At 41.6% G+C, this 17,328-nt stretch overlaps 1 protein-coding gene across 1 annotated transcript in view; it reads left to right on the forward strand.

The window, feature by feature from the left end:
• The window catches only part of LOC138265608 (2-acylglycerol O-acyltransferase 1-like), a 170,268-nt gene that overhangs the window by 131,836 nt on the left and 21,104 nt on the right, over positions 1 to 17,328 (forward strand). Inside the window, exon 5 of the mRNA XM_069213471.1 lies at positions 9,290 to 9,489. Within this exon, the coding sequence (XP_069069572.1) occupies positions 9,290 to 9,489 (200 nt within the window). The remainder of the gene's footprint in view (positions 1 to 9,289; positions 9,490 to 17,328) is intronic.

The following is a 17,328-nucleotide window of genomic DNA, read 5'->3' on the forward strand; positions in this document are numbered from 1 at the left end:
GGCCTGAAGTCTGCATAAGCAGCTGTAGCGAAGCATTCGGCAATCAGCATACAGTCCTGGTTCTCTGGCTGGAATCTCCCTCTAACGTGTAAGGGACAGCAAAGTGTTTTTATAATAATACAGCTGATGTTCCCTAAGTAAGGATGTGTGTTTTCTGTGAATGTCAGAGACAAAACATTATACCACGTTCACCAGCAACCTATCGTACTGCAGCCTTGGAAGAAGCACAGAGTGAGCAAAAATGTCTTGTTTGAGAACAGAGTGCTGGCCTAGGCAAAAAAAGTTAGATAGAAGAAATAAAACAAGACCGTAAAAGTGGTTACTGTAACAATAATAAAACGAAGCCGAATAAAATATATGTAGATTAAAGTGCACAGCAGCAGGCCTAGTGTGTTAAAATAATGTGCATGGAGCTATAACTAAAATGGCTACACAACAATGATGGGTGAATTTCAAAAATAGAACATACTCCATAGACCACCTTCAGGCTCCCCAATGGTCTCTCAAACAAAAAACATCTACAAACAAAATCAGATCAGCCATTTTGAGAAGAATCTTTTGATGTCTTGTTGTGATTTGGTACATAACCGTGTGACGTTCACACAGTCATGCTTAGGTTAATCATAACTCCACCCTTTATCTTTAGTCCTATCTTGAACAGGAAGCAGAGCTGTAGGATTAAGAAAATTACATCTTTTGATAGAGATGTTCTCAGCCACCAACCTCACTTGTTCATATCTAATATGACTTATATCATATGCCTAGTCCGGGTAGAGGTCAGAAAAACCACAAGTGAATGTGGAACAAACACAATTAGTGTATGTCCCATCACGGTTCCTTCACTTTGTTCAGTTTGAATGCTAAAGGCCATGACAGATTTTCAGACAGCTAGGAAGAGCTACCGCTACTGGATCGAACACAGCTGACTAAGAAGCTATTGGCCTCATGATTCCCTCATGTTTTGGAGTCAGAATTACCAAGTCACACAGCCTTTCATAACAAAATGTATAGACCGTTGTATTGTAATCAGGCATTCCAAGGGCCAGGTGCATTGCATAATTTCTCCCTCAATCCCAAAAGGCCTCTAAGCATTTGTCATCAGATGGCACCGGATCTCTCATGTAGCTGTGGGTTAGCCTTATTAAGGGCTTCACAATCAAGGAGCAGTTTGGAATCGACTGACAACAGTAGCCAGTGCCTTTTGTTAGTACTGGGAACAACTGAACTCTTCAATCTTGCAATTTAATTTTAAACAATGAGACTTCATTTTGAGTTTCAATTGCAACATAATACAGTGTCCAATAAATAAAACAGTTCATCTTGCAAAACAAGTCCCTGCTCAAAAGATTAATAGGATTTGAATCATATAATATGAATTGCTGATTATTCTACATTGATCCTACAGGGTCATCTGCAGTAACCTAGTTAACATTGTGATTACTGCTAATGCCGAAAACTTAGATTTCTCTTCTCGAAAGGGATAGGTTTGAAACCTCCATAGAAAAAACTGTAAAGTGGATTGCTCTTGCGTCTGTCTAAAATGACACGGGGTTACCATTCACCTCACTGGCTCCATAAGGGCCACTTTAGTCTACCTCCAGGACTGCACCAAGTAAGTAATCCTTCTCCCCCCTCAGTCACCATCATTGGGAATTAATTTCTGGAGAAAAGTGAGGAAAATTATTATTAAGCACCAATGGATTCTGCTGATACCCTGGACTAAAAGTAATTTTGTTTCTCATGATCTGCTGTATCACTGGAGCTATAGACATATTTATACAGAATTGCCCTTGATTTTGCACATGCTGCACTGAAACTGGTTGGGCTGTGGTTAACTGTCTGCATTTGGTTCACATTTTGTTGCATCTGAGCAACAAAATTATTCTGGATTCTGTATGCCCTTGTGATTCCAGTGCTTGTTTTTACAGCAGGATGGACAAGCAGTGCTCTGTTTCAGTGTATCAATAATTGCTTTCATTCTGGAATATTCACACAACTGCATCTGTATTGAATAATTTCCTGTTCTCACACTTTGCATCGAATGAGCTTCATTCATCCAGAATTGTCGAGTTACACAAGACCTAAAATAATGACTTATTATTTGAATCTTGCTACGTCTTTAAAACTGCTTCGTTTGAGCAGAATAACTTCTCCTTAACCCTTGTCTGCTTAGCATCAGACCAATCATACTGTATTTGGCATACTTCAGGATCCCAATGATACTCTTATTCTGCCAACACATTACACTCTGCTAAATATCCAAACTCAGCTCAGGACGCAAACACAAAACAAAAGCAAGTATTAAACCGCTCATACCTTCTTTCTGAACTCTGTTCCTTAAAAATCTGTACTTGTCAGCAACTGTCTCAGATGAAGCATTATTAGTCGCAACTCTCGCTGGTTCTTCAGTCGGCCAAGCAATAGCAACCTTACATTCAGTTCATAAATAGTCTGGAATAACTAGCTCATATATTGCATCCAAACCAGTCCATAGCATTTTCACATTTTTCGTCAATCAGTGCACTTTACCATTTCTGAAGTTTACCACGCAATTTTGGATAATTTGTTATAAGTCATAAAGATCACCTTTCTTCCAAGGCACATGCACATAATTCCCTTCATGTACTTCTCTCAAAGGAAATTCTGCAACTGTCTCTACGTCAAAATCGCTAACAGACTCCTTTGTTTTCTTCCCCGCCTCAGAAGCTTTCTTTTTAATAGTAACCTTCTTCTTCCACCTTCCTCTATAGTTCTTAAAATCCCTCCAGTGCTTTATTCTTTAAACAAGGTCCTTAATGTGAGCTCCTAAAGTCACCAAACCCTATTTCTTATATTTCCTTGTTGGACCAATCCCTTTTATAATTTCTATGTACAGTCCTTACTGATGTCAAACTTCCATTCATCAGCTAGTTATGTATACTTATGTGCCTCATTTGCACACCTTGCTGCTGCTCTAATTAAATATCTCTGTTCATCCATATTAAGACACCTGTCTTTATCTGTTGCTCCCCTGTAACATTTCTCCAAATGCAATCTTTAAAAGCTCTTTATTAATATCTTTATCTAGGAGACTGAGCAGAAACTGTCAGAACTGGGCAGACAACAGTATTATCACTGCTGGTACTTGGCAAAGTTTATAATTTATTATCAGGTGGGTTACTCAATGATGTACCTGTAACTGCAAGGTCAGTCAATACATGTACCTGTACACTTGTCCCATCTCCCACTATACCCATGTCGGGTACCGTAGAAACCTGCACCCGTCACTGCATCATGTCAGTGTATGGAGGAGGTCTGGAATTTAACAGATTATTTAAGTTATCATTCTCATCCTGTTCTTGACTCTGCTTCTCTCTCTCTCGCTCAGTGTCTTTCTTTTTGTCTGTTGTTTCCTTGACTACTGTAGAAAAATCTTATTCATTCTACCATAGTCTCCTTTAACATCTCTCCTCATGATCCGACTTGCCCTGTAACCATTGTGTAAATTAAGCCTTCACCTACTTCTTTTTCTTTAACATCTTCTCTGTAGATGTTTGTTTCTATTTATTCAGTGTCTCTAGCTGTGTAGGTCTAGATGTAAGCTTCTTCATGGTTTGTCTCAAGAAATCTAGCTTTGCAATATTACCAATAGCCTCCAAAGGAAATTTCAAGCCCCTGTCACCAGAAGTGTTCATGCCAGTCGATAATCTAGGTACACGTATAGAGCCCAACATTCATTTACATCTTGTATGCAGGAGACCTCTCTGTAGGTATTTTCTGTCCCTTCATAGCTGGTCCACTATCGGCTTTAAGCTTTTTCAATACATCACCCATTATTCTCACTCAGAATAATCCAAAAACCACACAAAACAAGCTTGCACATAAAATCCAGTCGCAGTGCGGCTATGCCAAAGATCCACCAATCACAGTGCAGCTTTGACGGTAACCAACCAATGACAGCATAACTTTCTGGTGATGTCTCACCCATACTAGCACTATTCCTAGACTGAATAACAAAATTGCAGCACACCTTTTTCATGAATGGGATAACAATTGTATAGCCTTTCTCAATGGATGTACACTATTAAACCTCAATGAATATTGTCTCCTTATCCCAAAAAGGAGAAAATCGGCAAATTAGAATAAAATGAATGACAAATGAGAAACAACACTAGCATAGCCGCAGCACTTCTTAAACAATCCATACTAAAGCTGGTTCCTGTCCAGTAAGAATCCACCTCTTGCTAATGAATTTATCTTTTATACCAAAGAGCAAATTACAACCACCTAATTAGACATCCAAAATCCTTATTAGTGTGTATGCAGCGCCTCGCAAAACATGCAACCTTTAATGCACACAATTTCAATAGCAATATCTCCAGATCTAGGATTTCGACAACTCAAATTACCAAACCAACCAATGACAAAACCAAGACTACTTCAACGAAAATACTAAGTAAGAAAAATATATTGAAATCACTGTGATCAAACCACCAACTGAACCCCATTCAAAATCGCATAACCAAAAACCTCACATGCAGCATAACAATATGTCATGCAATACAGACTACACAACACTTCAGTAACACATGAGAACACACACTATCACCAGAATAATTTCTCCCTATTCACACTTAAAATGTAAAATGTCCTAGCTTTAGTAATGGAAAGTTTCAATTCTGTTAAGGACATAGAGGAGATGACTATGCTCACAACAAAGAAAACTACCTTTCCTAAGATGCTATAGGAAAGGAATACACAAGAACATTGAACCAATCAAATATCAGCACTGTAAGTTCATATAAGTAAACCGCTCCTGAGACGCTTCTTCTTCCTTGAGTGCGACTGGATGAATCATTCTGCATTTTTCACCTTTATTGGATTCCACAACAAAGAAGAAAAACCATATAGATAAAATGAGTGGCATGATCTAGACATCAATAGCCATTACATTTCTTGTAGAACCTAGAGCAAATACATTGAAAACAAAACTGTAATAAAGAAAACAGTGGAATAACAACATTGCATTACCATCATGAAGCAACTCAGTAACGCATTTCCTTGACTCATCATTGAAAAAAAACTACTCGCACATAACAAAGCAAATCAAAGAACATAGTCCATAAAGGTATCTCGTGTGGGGAAAGGGATAACCAGATGGTAAGTAATAATCCTTGCCTCTGTCTTCTTAATAGATTTGAAACCTTCTGTTACTAAAGTCAGGAAACTTTACATTATTTGTCAAGACCTGAGGCGAGGATTAGGCTCGCTCATGGCTTATCCACCACCAAAGACGCCAAGGCCTGGAGGAGCCTGCCTCATTTGCAAAGTCTCCTTCAGAATCATTGTCATCCAATCTGTCGATGGGAAATGGGGGAGGGGTATGGCTTAGGGCTCTGCTGAGACTTCCAAACTTGAGGGAGATGGGGCCTTTGAGGAACACCTTTTTAAGCCTGTCAAAAGCTGTAAGGTCCGCCGCCATCTGTAGCTGTCACTTGAGTGGACGCTGCACGTGTTGCTCGAGTCCCAGCATTGAACCTTTAGCAAAGGGGTCCACTAAAACATTAAGGGGAGCAGGGCATGAATAAGCCAGTTGTAGCAGATGGCACTCCAGCCGTTCTATGGCCGAGGCCACCACTTGGTGAATGGAGGCATCCATTGCCTGACAAAATTCACTATTAATTGGGAGGACCGAGATGGTTTCCTCATCGCAATATTCTCTATCCTCATTGGTCTGCATGGCCATGTATAAGAGGCAAAATACACACCGTCCACTATGTCACCTAGAGGGTGTTCAATACACTGGACTGACCCGTTGATTAAGGAAGGCCCCTTAAACCCTTTAGGCCCGTAGGTCAAGTATTTAATGCTCCAGGTAGAACCAGGAAAGCAGTGTAGTGTGCAAAGCATGAATTTAAATATTGAGGGTCAAGAAACGGGCTGTGCACCGTTTAATTTCAGCAGGGTTAATAAAGCCTGGGCCCAGCCCCTGAAGCAGCCTAGCCCGACTAGTGTTTTGGAAATGTGCGCACTGTTGCAAAAAAATAAAATAAAAAAAAACTGGTTACTTATTGAATAAGGACCATTCAAGGCATTGCTGCTTCGTAGAAAGAATACCAGCCCTGCACTCACAGGGCCTGAGGCTTCCTAGGGGCTCAGGGGAGGCTGGCACAAGAAAGCTCTAATGGGGAAGCAACCACTCCACGTATAGGAATAAGTACAGCCAACAAAGGCACTTATTGCACTAGTGGAAGCAGGAAAGAAAGAGGAAGTCTCTCGGGAGCTGTTTACTTATATGGACTTGCAGTGCTGATATTTGATTGGTTCAATGTTCTTGTGTAGTCCTTTCTTATAGCATCTTGGGAAAGGTATTTTTGTTTTTTGTTGAAGACTGCTGGAAGTATTAAATGAATGAAAGTTGAGTCCTCACCTCCGGTCCTGACATAGACTCCTCTTTGCACAGGAACAAGAACAGTGCTGTTGAGAGCTCAGCAGGTCAGGAACACAGCAAAATCCACAAGGATAATTCACACTGGAAAAAACACTAAATACTAAGTCCAGGTCAAAGGGAGGTTCTTTTAACTCACAGCCATTCTCTGCTACCAGAAATTTGTGAACACAGTCAAACCCCTAAATTAGAACAATCCAATATTTGCCTCAATTCACGTATGGATTGATGAATTTGTGATGGTGTAAAACCTCAGTTTTATGAGGCAATGTGTCCCCAATGTAAGGCACCTCCAAACTAATCAAAAATACAGTAAATCAAGTAAGAGCCCACTCAGTAATTGAGTTCTAAGGCAGCAGAATACATTTACAGGATTTATTACAAAAATGTAAATAGGTATGGTACTGAGTAAGCATAAAGTCTTTGTCATGAAGGCTCTCGGCAAATAAAACATGACACAGTACTGCAAAATCAAAAGTCCTTGGTGAACAGGAGAATCAAATGATAAATGGACAGCATCCCCAGAAGCATTGGAAAGTCTTGTGGCCCACCCAGAAAATCGGGGGTTAATAGAGAAAATCTTCTCATAAAACAAAATAGAAAGCGCAGATTCATTGTGGTGTGAGCAGACATATCTCATTATTAGCAAATCAAGACATAGTTTTATTAATCATCATAATGCCTTTGCACATAAGCACTACCCACTACATGAATAGTGGGTCTAGCCATTCTTTGCTAATATCATCCGGCGATGGCAGTACAAACTAGTTACATGAAGAACTGCAAACTATTATGAATAAATAGGACTCAGTGAGCTAGCGGAAGATCCTTGAAAAAGGTTCAGTATTGTGATCATGCTGGAACTTTTTTCAGCAAGAACAGTGCCATTGGAAATAAACATTAGACTGCTTGAATGAAGAAATAATGAACAGTGAAATGTTTGGGAGGATGGCATCCGTTTTGCAAAAGATCGTGACTTGGCATAAATTGAGACCTAGTTAACAAGAGCTAAGAATACACCCTTATTTCTACCTGTCATTGGAATTTAGTTTCAAATGTAATAATACTATATCAGTATGTCCCTCTGATCGAGAGTGAATCCACATTTTGTACTTTGCTTATATTGCATAAAAATACAAAAAAATGCACGAAAACACAACACTATAGCCTTTACAACAAAAACACATCCAAATTAGCCCAAGTCTCCTGGCATTGCGCCTGATTATTTTAACGGCCATTTCTACATTGATCAGTATTACATTATTCTGATAATCAAGTGGCAATGCCGCTAAAAGTTGGTGAATATTTCTCGGAGCAAATATTACTGTTGTAAATCTAATGGGTTTTTTCATAGATCATTTGTTTTGAAATGTTGGTTTCCTAACAATGTCAATTTTACATCGTTTTCCAAATACTAAGGGCCATTTATAAATTGACCCTACTATCATATTATTCAACCAGATGGGAATATGTCCTTTAAACACACTGCCAGTGCTGCTCATGCCAAGTAAAATGTCACTGCCAGTTTCCTTTATGCTGCCCAGCTTGTGATGAGCAGTGTGCAGTAAATCTCGCTCGGCTAGCACAATATGTAACTTTGAGTCTGCTCAGTTATCCTAGAAGGTGGCACTGAATTGATGATTTTTTCATCATGATCAGTATCCATTACTCCCAGCTAGCAAATCACAACCTATTTTCATTATTCAGAAGACCAGGGGCTGTATTACAAAAAGTGCCCCGGGGGCACAACGGGTGTCTACGCCCACCAGGACAGCACCAAGGGCATTTTGGTATTACAGAAGGGGCTGCACATGCTTGTGCAGCCCCTTCTGTAATGGAAATAGCGCTGGTGCACATGTTGCACCAGCGCTATTTGAAGAGGGCTTTGCCCCATGCAAATGAGGGAATCCCTTTGCCTATGCACCTGCGTCATATTATGGACATGGGCACAGAGGTAAAGAAGCTTTCCGGGGGGCACAGACAGTGTGCCACAAAAATATGGTGCACAATCAGTGTGCCCCTGATAGCAGCTCTCTGTAGGGGAGAAAGGGGGTCCCATGGACCCCCACCTACATTTCCTTGTCGGCGGGTACAGTAACTTACTGCACCCGCCTGTAAGGGGATCTCTCCCCCCTTTTTAAAGTGCAGGGGGGGGTGCTCCCTGCACAGTGAAACACAGAGCGGTTTTGAAGAAGTCACTCAGTATTAAATTTCAATGCGCTGCCCCCAGGAGAGCATGAGTCTGAGGCTGCCCTGATGGCAGCTCATTCAACCCAATAGGCTGCCCTTTCTCTGTTTTTGTACACGGTGCATCTGTTTTAAGGGGCGCCGTGGCGCAAACACTGATAGTGCGCCCTATACGCAACAGGGCTCCTGATATCCTTATTCCTAGCTAAAAGGCTGTAAAATGTATTTAATGCTCACGTACCATATCATTGCCAGGCTTTCTTTGTACTCATTTGCACACCACTGCCAAGGTTATAGTATGCTACTTAGTACATTATGCTGCATTTATATTATACTCTGTTCATTGTAACTAATTTAAATTCTGTTCAGTTACAGCATAACATTTGCAATTAGATTCAAGTAGCTCAGCGTGGCCCTTTCAGTGGTCCTCATGTCTTCCTCTTTAGCCCCTCCAAATCTAAAACCATAATCTAAGCCTCATTAGATTGTCATAAAGAGTGTAAAAGGGCTGGGAAAGGGATCTCCTGCAGCACCGCACACATGCATCATAAAAAGTCAATGTAGAGGCACTCACATTTCAAGCACATGTCGTTTTGCCTTTGCTAATTATTCTGTGTTTTTTACATTCTTTGTTATTATGTTTGTTACCTGATTACATGTACTTTTGATTTACAGGGCTCACCTTGTACCAGTGTTTTCTTTTGGAGAAAATGAACTCTTTCAGCAAGTTCCAAATCCGAAAGGATCTTTACTCCGGACTGTTCAGGAGAAGCTACAGAAGATAATGGGATTTTCAATGCCGTTGTTTCATGCTAGAGGAATATTTCAGTACAGTTTTGGCCTAATGCCATACAGGAAGCCTATCAACACAGTTGGTAAGAGCTGACCGGGCACCTTCACATTTGGTAGTGGCTGAGAGGGGGCTAGTGTCTCAGTGAAATTAGTGTTTGGCAGGTTGACACCATTTTGATAGATGTTGCTGTGTATGGACATTTCACGTTCTTCTCTGTATTTGCTCTCACTCACACTACTAATCAATATACCATATGTACTAGATAGGCCACTGAAATATTTGGCTATTGTATTATTGTCCAGAAAAGATTTAAGAGACCAGTTCACATTTATTTTCACTCACTGGATCCTCACTAGTAGTACCAGATTAAAACGATATCATTGGCAGGTGCTGCATCGTCCCTATTAGAAAATGCAGTGCTAAATCTCAAGTGATAGCAATGGGTGGATAGAAGAAAACACAAAACAAGCATTGGTAAAGACAATAGGCTGGGCCTTTAAAGTTCATTGGTAACACCAGTATGTCTCAGTCAGAGTGCACAGCCTCAATATTCCATAAAGGTGAGGAGCACTCAAATCATGTCCTTAGGAAGATTTGTTATAAGAGGAAAGGAGCACACAACATCCCAATGGAAGTCCAAAAAAATCAGAGTTACACAACTTCACAATATGTATACAAAAGGAAGTCTTGCAGAAGAAGTATTCAAAATGTTCTTTCTTTATTTCTTGCTTAGGACATTGGCATGGATAAAAAGTACACAGTTAACATGTTTAGTGCCCAAACCATTGGAACAGGAAAACAGGCTAATGCGTGTAGGAAGCTGGCTCTTTATATAGTGGGCCAAAAAGAGGCACACTGTGTAAAGACTCCATGCAAACCCCAAAGGAATGAGGAAGGCACAATTGATGCACCAATTCCCTCTTTTGTGGTAGTGTGGGTGAGCAGTTAGGCATATCATATGGTAGTGCTAAGCATGTATTGCACGCACACACACACACACACACACAGCGAGGCACACACTCAGTAAAGAAATTCGACAATAATTTATAAAAATAACATGTACGTTTATAGGAATTTGTATGCCTAGATAATTGCAATCAGTAAAGTACTTTTCAAGTTATTAATTTTTACAGTTTTTAAAAGTCGACTGCAATGTTTGGGTGTGGTAATATTATCCTATGGGGAAAAACATGTACTGCATTCCGGCGTTAACAGCGACTTACAGTTACTGTCTGTTCTCTGGGACTTAAGGTGAGAATTGGAAAGGTCCAAGGCCACACCAACAGATCACCTCTGGAGGTTCTGGGGCGTCCGGGTGCAGAGGTGTGTAACTGGGTCAGATGTCCTATTCACTTCAATGGTCTGTTCAGGAAGGGGCTGCAAACTGGGACTGGGGAGGCCTGTCTGGGGGAATCCACAGAGGTGCTCGACCCTTGAGATCCTCTGGCACATAGAGAAACCATTGGTCCACTTCTCCTTGGGCTGTGGGGCTCGGGTGCAGTGGTTTCTTTTGGCATCGGATCCGGTGCTGGAGTCACCCGCAGTTGGAAAGAGCTTTCAGAAAGAGGCTGCAAGCGGCACCTGAAAGTGCAGTCTTGGCAGTCCTAATGGTGGGCTTAGCCTTAGAGGGTCTCTGGACCCCTTTGGGACGTCACCTCTCTCGGATTCAGGCTTTGGGGCATGGGTGCAGAAACACTTTGAGGAGTCAGGTGGCAGAGGTCAAAGGCTGTCTCTTTGTCTTGGATTCTGCTGACGAGGGGCAAACTGGACAGCTGGGCCACTCACTACGGGGGTCTGACTGTCCCTGAAGTCCCTTGACGTGCAGGTCGTCTTTCCTCAGCATTGGTGCTTGGTCTGGACATCACAGGCTTTGACTGCTGCAACTGGTCTAGTACCCAGGGTATTGGTATGGTGGGGCTCCTCGATAGATCAGTGTCTCAAAACTCTATGGTGAGACAGGGCTAGAGCCTCAATGTCCTCTTCCTGGTAGCTTGTTCCCTCAGTGGACCCAATGGTCATCAATGCAGTGGACCAGACAGCTGCTGGCGGTACCTGCATATGCAGGGGAGTAGCTCTGCTACTCCAAGGGAGATTCACTGGTGATTGGTGAAGCACCGGCAGCTCTCCAGGTTTCTTGGAGTCTGCACAGCGGGAAGATGAGTCTTTCGCCACAAGGGTCAGGTGCAGCAGGCTGGCTGGCAGTGTTGATACCAAGGCAGTTGTGCTCCTCAGTTCTCGGGTCCGCAATCTTTTTTGTCCATTCCTTCTTTTGTGTCCATCGAAATCTGAAGTCCTGGTATAAGAGGGGTCCCCTAAATACTCAATTTAGGGGCGTTAAGGGGAGTGAGGGGTAGTAGCCAATAGGCTAGTTACCACTACGGTCACTACTCCCTGTAGATACGCTTTCTTTGGGGAGTGGGCATCACCCTGTCCCAGAATTCCTAGTTCCACAACACACAAGATGGTGGAATTCCTAACTGTGTTCACTTTCAGCCTGGCCACCTTAGAGGTGTGTCCAGCCTGCAAGTGCAACACGCCTCCTGCGTGGCTAATTTTTTCACCTGTCCAGGCGCCAAATAGGCCCTTGTCAAGGGGTTGGACATCCCCTCACCTCTGAGGGAAGCCAGATTTGCATACCAAAGGTGGTAGGCTTTGTTCCTGACTGCCTGAGAGCATAGGCTCTCACACCTTGGGGTCAGAAACTCGTCTGTGGTGGCAGGCTGGTTAGAACCAGTCAATCAGCATACTAGTAGTGGGTAGGTTTTCAGGGGGCACCTCTAAGGTGGAATCACTGGAATTTATTAGTGTGAGGTGTTTGATACCAAACATTATAGGTTTCAGTGAAGCCGTTATGTAGCTGGGGGAACTTGTTTTGACCAGTGCCAAGTACATACCTTAAGACAGCTTCCCAGTTCACTTGTACTGTCAGTAACTGAACTCGCTAGCACAGGGGCATATCTGCTCATGCAGATTTGTCCTCGTATGTAATATAATGCATCCTGTCTTAGGGCTGTAAGGTCAGCTGTAGGGGTAATGTATAAATATTTCATGCAGTGTTAAGGGACATGGCACACAAGTGTTTGTGTCATGTAGTGCTTTTGCTTTTTAGATCACCTTGTTATGCAGCCTGCAGTGGCAGTCTGTATAGGTTTAGTGCTAGATCCCTTAGAGTGGCACAAGCTATGCTGCAACTCTTAGGGAACTTCTTAAGTACCTTTACCCTACCTAACAGAGGTAAAACTTACTAGGGACTAACACGGGTACTGAAGGCCTTGTCACTTGGCGATCAAGTGACCAGTTGTCTTGTTTAGGGGAAGGAACACTGGCACCGAGGACCTGGTTAGCAGGAACCCAGTGCACTTCAGTCAGAGTTGTATTAAATACCAGCCAAAAAGTGGGGGGCTACTTCAACAAAAACCCAGCTTCCCAGAATGTGGAGCAGGTGGGAGGTAAGTACATGTGTGAAAAAGCAACAGAGAAGTACACAAGGGAGAGCGCTACTTATAGGGGGCATGTAGAAGCACAGGGATGACAGAGCATCATGGAGTCTGGGGAGAGAAGTACATGAGGGTAACAGTGGAAAAAACAAGGCAAAAGTAGTGCTTTAAAAGCAAGCAGTTGAAGCATAGAAGCCAACCAATCAAAATTGTAAAGAGGCAGTGCTCCATGGGAGGAACAAACACAAAAATTTCAAGCTGGGACGAGAAAAAGAAGTATGCAAATCAGTGACTGAAAAGCCAATCAATAGTAACTAATGGGCGAACTTCAAGCCCTGGTAAGGCAACCGTAGGTCTTGCTGTCTAGCGCATCTGCTTTCTAGCAGGCAAACGAAAAAAAGGAACAACGTTTGATACTGAAGAATTGACCTACTCTGCTCATACCTGAAAGTTCAGAAAATAATTACCCATAAACCTTGAATTTAAATGTTACTTTATAGCTCTATGAGCATATTGAGCAGGTCTGTATGTTTGGTTTCTTGGATAGTGTCTTGGTAGAGCCTAGAATAGAGCTAAAGGGTAGAGCACTAGTATATTTGAAGCAGCAGAGGACTTTGGGTATAGGAACAGGAATACGTAGGGAACGGGAATACGTTCAGGTCTGTACCCACTGGCATTGAAAGAGATACTTGAGTTCAGGTAGTGGCATTATGGTAGAGGAATAGGATGCAGGCAAGTGAAAGACTTGTTAGTGAAAAATCACTAGGTAGGTAGGAGATGAGTCAATTTTGTTATAATCAACTTTGGTATAAATGAAGGTTGTAGATAGGTGGAGGGATAAGAGAAGAGTTATTACTTTCCATGCAGGAAGTAAAAGAGGGGAACAGACAAGAAGAAAAATGAGTCAAGCAGAAGCTAGCCCACATTATAGGAAACGGTAGACATTTTGGCAAATACTTTTTTCAACATTCTGGGCAGTCATCACCGTGGACTCCATGTTGTAGAAATGGCATTTATTTGACGAAACAGGCTTGTGGGGAAAGTATTTTGAATAGGTTCCTATTAGTACATCTTTCTTCTGTATCACACGCAACCAAGTATAGTTATGAATAAGGGTCACAGATGTGCCAGTATTGACAGCCCTTGTTGAGAATATAATAAATATGTTTCTTAAGTCAACTGTCCATGAATACACATTATTAAAATTCATTTTTAACACAGCAAATTCCATTCATGTTAATAACGATTTAAATTCCTCAAAGCTCCTAAAAATAATCCAAAACCATTAGTAACAAAAAAAAAATATGCATATTGGTCAGATGTTCAGCAGCATTACATCTTGCAACGCTCTATATTTACAAAAGTGTTTTAAAAACAAATACATTGAAAATGTAAAAAACAATGGGCAATCAATAAAACTATGAGCAGTAATACATTTCACATTGAAAGGTAGGAGAAGATTGTAGCTTCTTTCTTTGGAATAAACCAGGGAGCCCCATTTTTGGATTACAGCCTAACTTTATTTTTTAGAACTTTTTGATAAAGTGAAAGTTTTGATAAATAATAAAGATATGGTAAAGTATCACCGTCACCCAGTGTTTGCAAGATCAGTCCATAGGAACATTTGTGAGACAAAAATCACCACAGAAAGATAAAATTGATGCTCCATCACATGCTAATTTTTTGATGAAGAAGAATGAGGCTAACATGCAGTTGCTCCTAGAGACAGTTTGAGTGTAATCCTGTATCTCACAAGGGCCTGAGCCCATCTGCATTCACCTTATTGTGCTTGAAATCAACCGGTTTAAGATAGTTCTGATTGGCTATCATCTGATAAACATTTATGTAAAAACGTACACCAGCCAAGTGTGATCATGGCTTCAAGTTAAATTCACATTGGATACTTTTGTATCTTAGTCTCTTTTGGGAGATTTAATGATTTTTGTAAGCATACATTTTCTACATGATGTAAAATAACACTATTTTTCCAAACAGTGTTTCTGACCCATAAAGTGCCATATGTGGGATCTTGTACAAAAAAGCTTATAGGAGCCATGTTTAGTTCCCCTGTAGATGGAATTAAATGTAACCACTAAACCATGGAACCTTGACCATGCTCATTAAAGATTATGCATAGAGGCCGTTTTAGAAACATGGGTCTTTATTACTATGCCAACATTCATACTTGCTTTAGGACTTCTGTTTCTAGACGTTGGTAAAGTGCTGTTACTTGCAAAAACAGGCTGTTTTTATCTGATACATTTTTCTTGACAGCATTCTTTCCAGTCTTCCATGAAATATTAGATGAGCTGCTGCCCTTCTTTGTCCTAAGTGGGGATGGGAGGGTAGGGGGTGTTAGAGCATAGTCAATTCTTGGTTTGTTTTTAGTAAATATTTTCTTTTTTGATCTTATGGGTCTTGTACAGTTAACACTTTCTTTCTAACCCAGTGTTACCCAATGTGAGAGATAGGCCTTCAAGTAGTGAATAGCAAGTTGAGGAGTTTTTCTCTACCAAGACGTGTAAAACTTCCATGTCCTACTTTTTGAAATGCAATACACGCTGGTATGTGAGCCCCTAGAACCTACATTTGGGGTGACTTGTTTTGCATTGAAAAGGAAGGTTTAGGCCTGGCAAAGAGTTTATTTTGCCAGGCTGAAATGGCAGTTTAGAACTGCACTCATGGCTGCAGTGGAAGGTCTCTGACATGTTTTAAAATGGCTACTTTGGTGGGTGGCAGAAGGAGTCCTGCTGGCCAGCTAGTAGCATTTAATTTTGAGACAATGGGTGGGTCTAGTACCATCTGCTAGGGACATACAAGTAAATTAATTGTTCCAATTGTATGTAAGCCAGTTTTATCATGTTCAAAGGAAAGAGCTGAAGCACTTTAGCACTGGCTGGGGTGGTAAAGTACACACAGTCCCAATGGCAGCAAAACAAATGCAGAGAACAGGAGGGGTGAAGGCAAAAGGTTTAGGGGAATACCACAGAGGATGTCAGGTCTAATAGCATGTTGCATAGGCTCTCATTATCCTAATGAGACTACTGGCTTATGAACGGCAAGATCGTTCACAGTGTGGGGGTCTAAGTCTAACCCACGGTGAAGGACCCTTGTCGCCCTAAATCCGTTTTTTGCTCCGGCTAACTAGCAGTGCCTCATCTCTCCCAAAGGGAAGAGACAATTGGGCAGCCGAGTGCATGACATCTTAGTACTTCCCAGGGAAGTCGTGGTCACTCAGGTCACAACCGGTTCTCTCATACACAGGGCGGTCTCATATATAAATGACAAAGGCAGTTTAGGTTTTAAAGATTGGTTTAATAAAACGAATGCATTTTAGATAGCAAAGCGTGAGCTGCAATAACCAGAACTACACAACACAGTAGAATTAAAACAGTAATGATGAGAGTGAAGCACAAGAATAAGGCTATCATAGTGCGACTAGATTAGGGTCTCTCTAAGTTATAGCCTGAGCACAGCATGTAAAACTCTAAGCCTGCCTTTCAGGTTCCCCTGGGAGGACATCAACCCTCATACCTTGAGCAAAGGCCTGTAATCTGCGTCAGCATCTGCAAAGGGGCAATCAGCATCTAGTTGTAGGTTCCTGGTCTGAATCTCCCTCTTACGTGTATTGGGACTAGAAAGTGTTTTTAAACCTAACACCCAGATGTTCTAAGAAAACGTCCCTACGTAAGGATGTGTATTTTCTACGAACACTAGAGACTAAACTACTACCACGTTTACCGGCAATGTACCAGACTGTAGCCTTGACTGAAGCACAGAGTGAGCAAGAATGCATTGTTTGAGAACACTGTGCTGAGCTAAGCTAAACAGTGTGATAGAATTAAACAAAAAACAAGACCGTAAAACTGGTTATTGTAAAATAACAGTGCGAGGTTGAATAAAAATGTATCCTAGGGCAAAGTGCACAGAGGCCTAATATGTTAAGCTAATGCGCACGAAGCTATATTTAAAAAAATGGCTACACTACACCCTCCCCTTGTCGGTAGAAAGTGGTTTAAGCCGAAGCTAAAAATGCCCTAAGCTAAAATATAAATAAAACCCTATTCAATTTTGACAAGTTAAGAGGACACACAAGCATAGTAATTTGAAATTTAAAATATGAGCATGCGGCCAAAGCTGAATCCAAAAACAATGTCAATTTAGAATAGATCCAAATCATTCATTGGTCACGGAAAGCAGGAGATTCTCCACTTCGGCAGATGACAAAACTGGAAAATCCACGCCAAAGACTAGCAAGGAGCAGGTGTGTTCCCAAGCCCCAGTGTCAACCAAGGCGGAATCCCGTGCAGTGCCTATGAACGAGTCAACATCAACTTCCTCCAGGAAGGGTACCTCGTAATCAGCCTCTCGAAGCAAACATAGCCGCAGCGTGCATGTCTGGTAATGAGCCCTCTCGAGAACATCAACAGATCAACATGAACCACTGGGGGGCGTTGCTGTGAGAGACAAACGTCCAGTGCATG

Source organism: Pleurodeles waltl, chromosome 11 (genome assembly GCF_031143425.1).
Source record: "Pleurodeles waltl isolate 20211129_DDA chromosome 11, aPleWal1.hap1.20221129, whole genome shotgun sequence".
NCBI lineage: Eukaryota > Metazoa > Chordata > Amphibia > Caudata > Salamandridae > Pleurodeles > Pleurodeles waltl.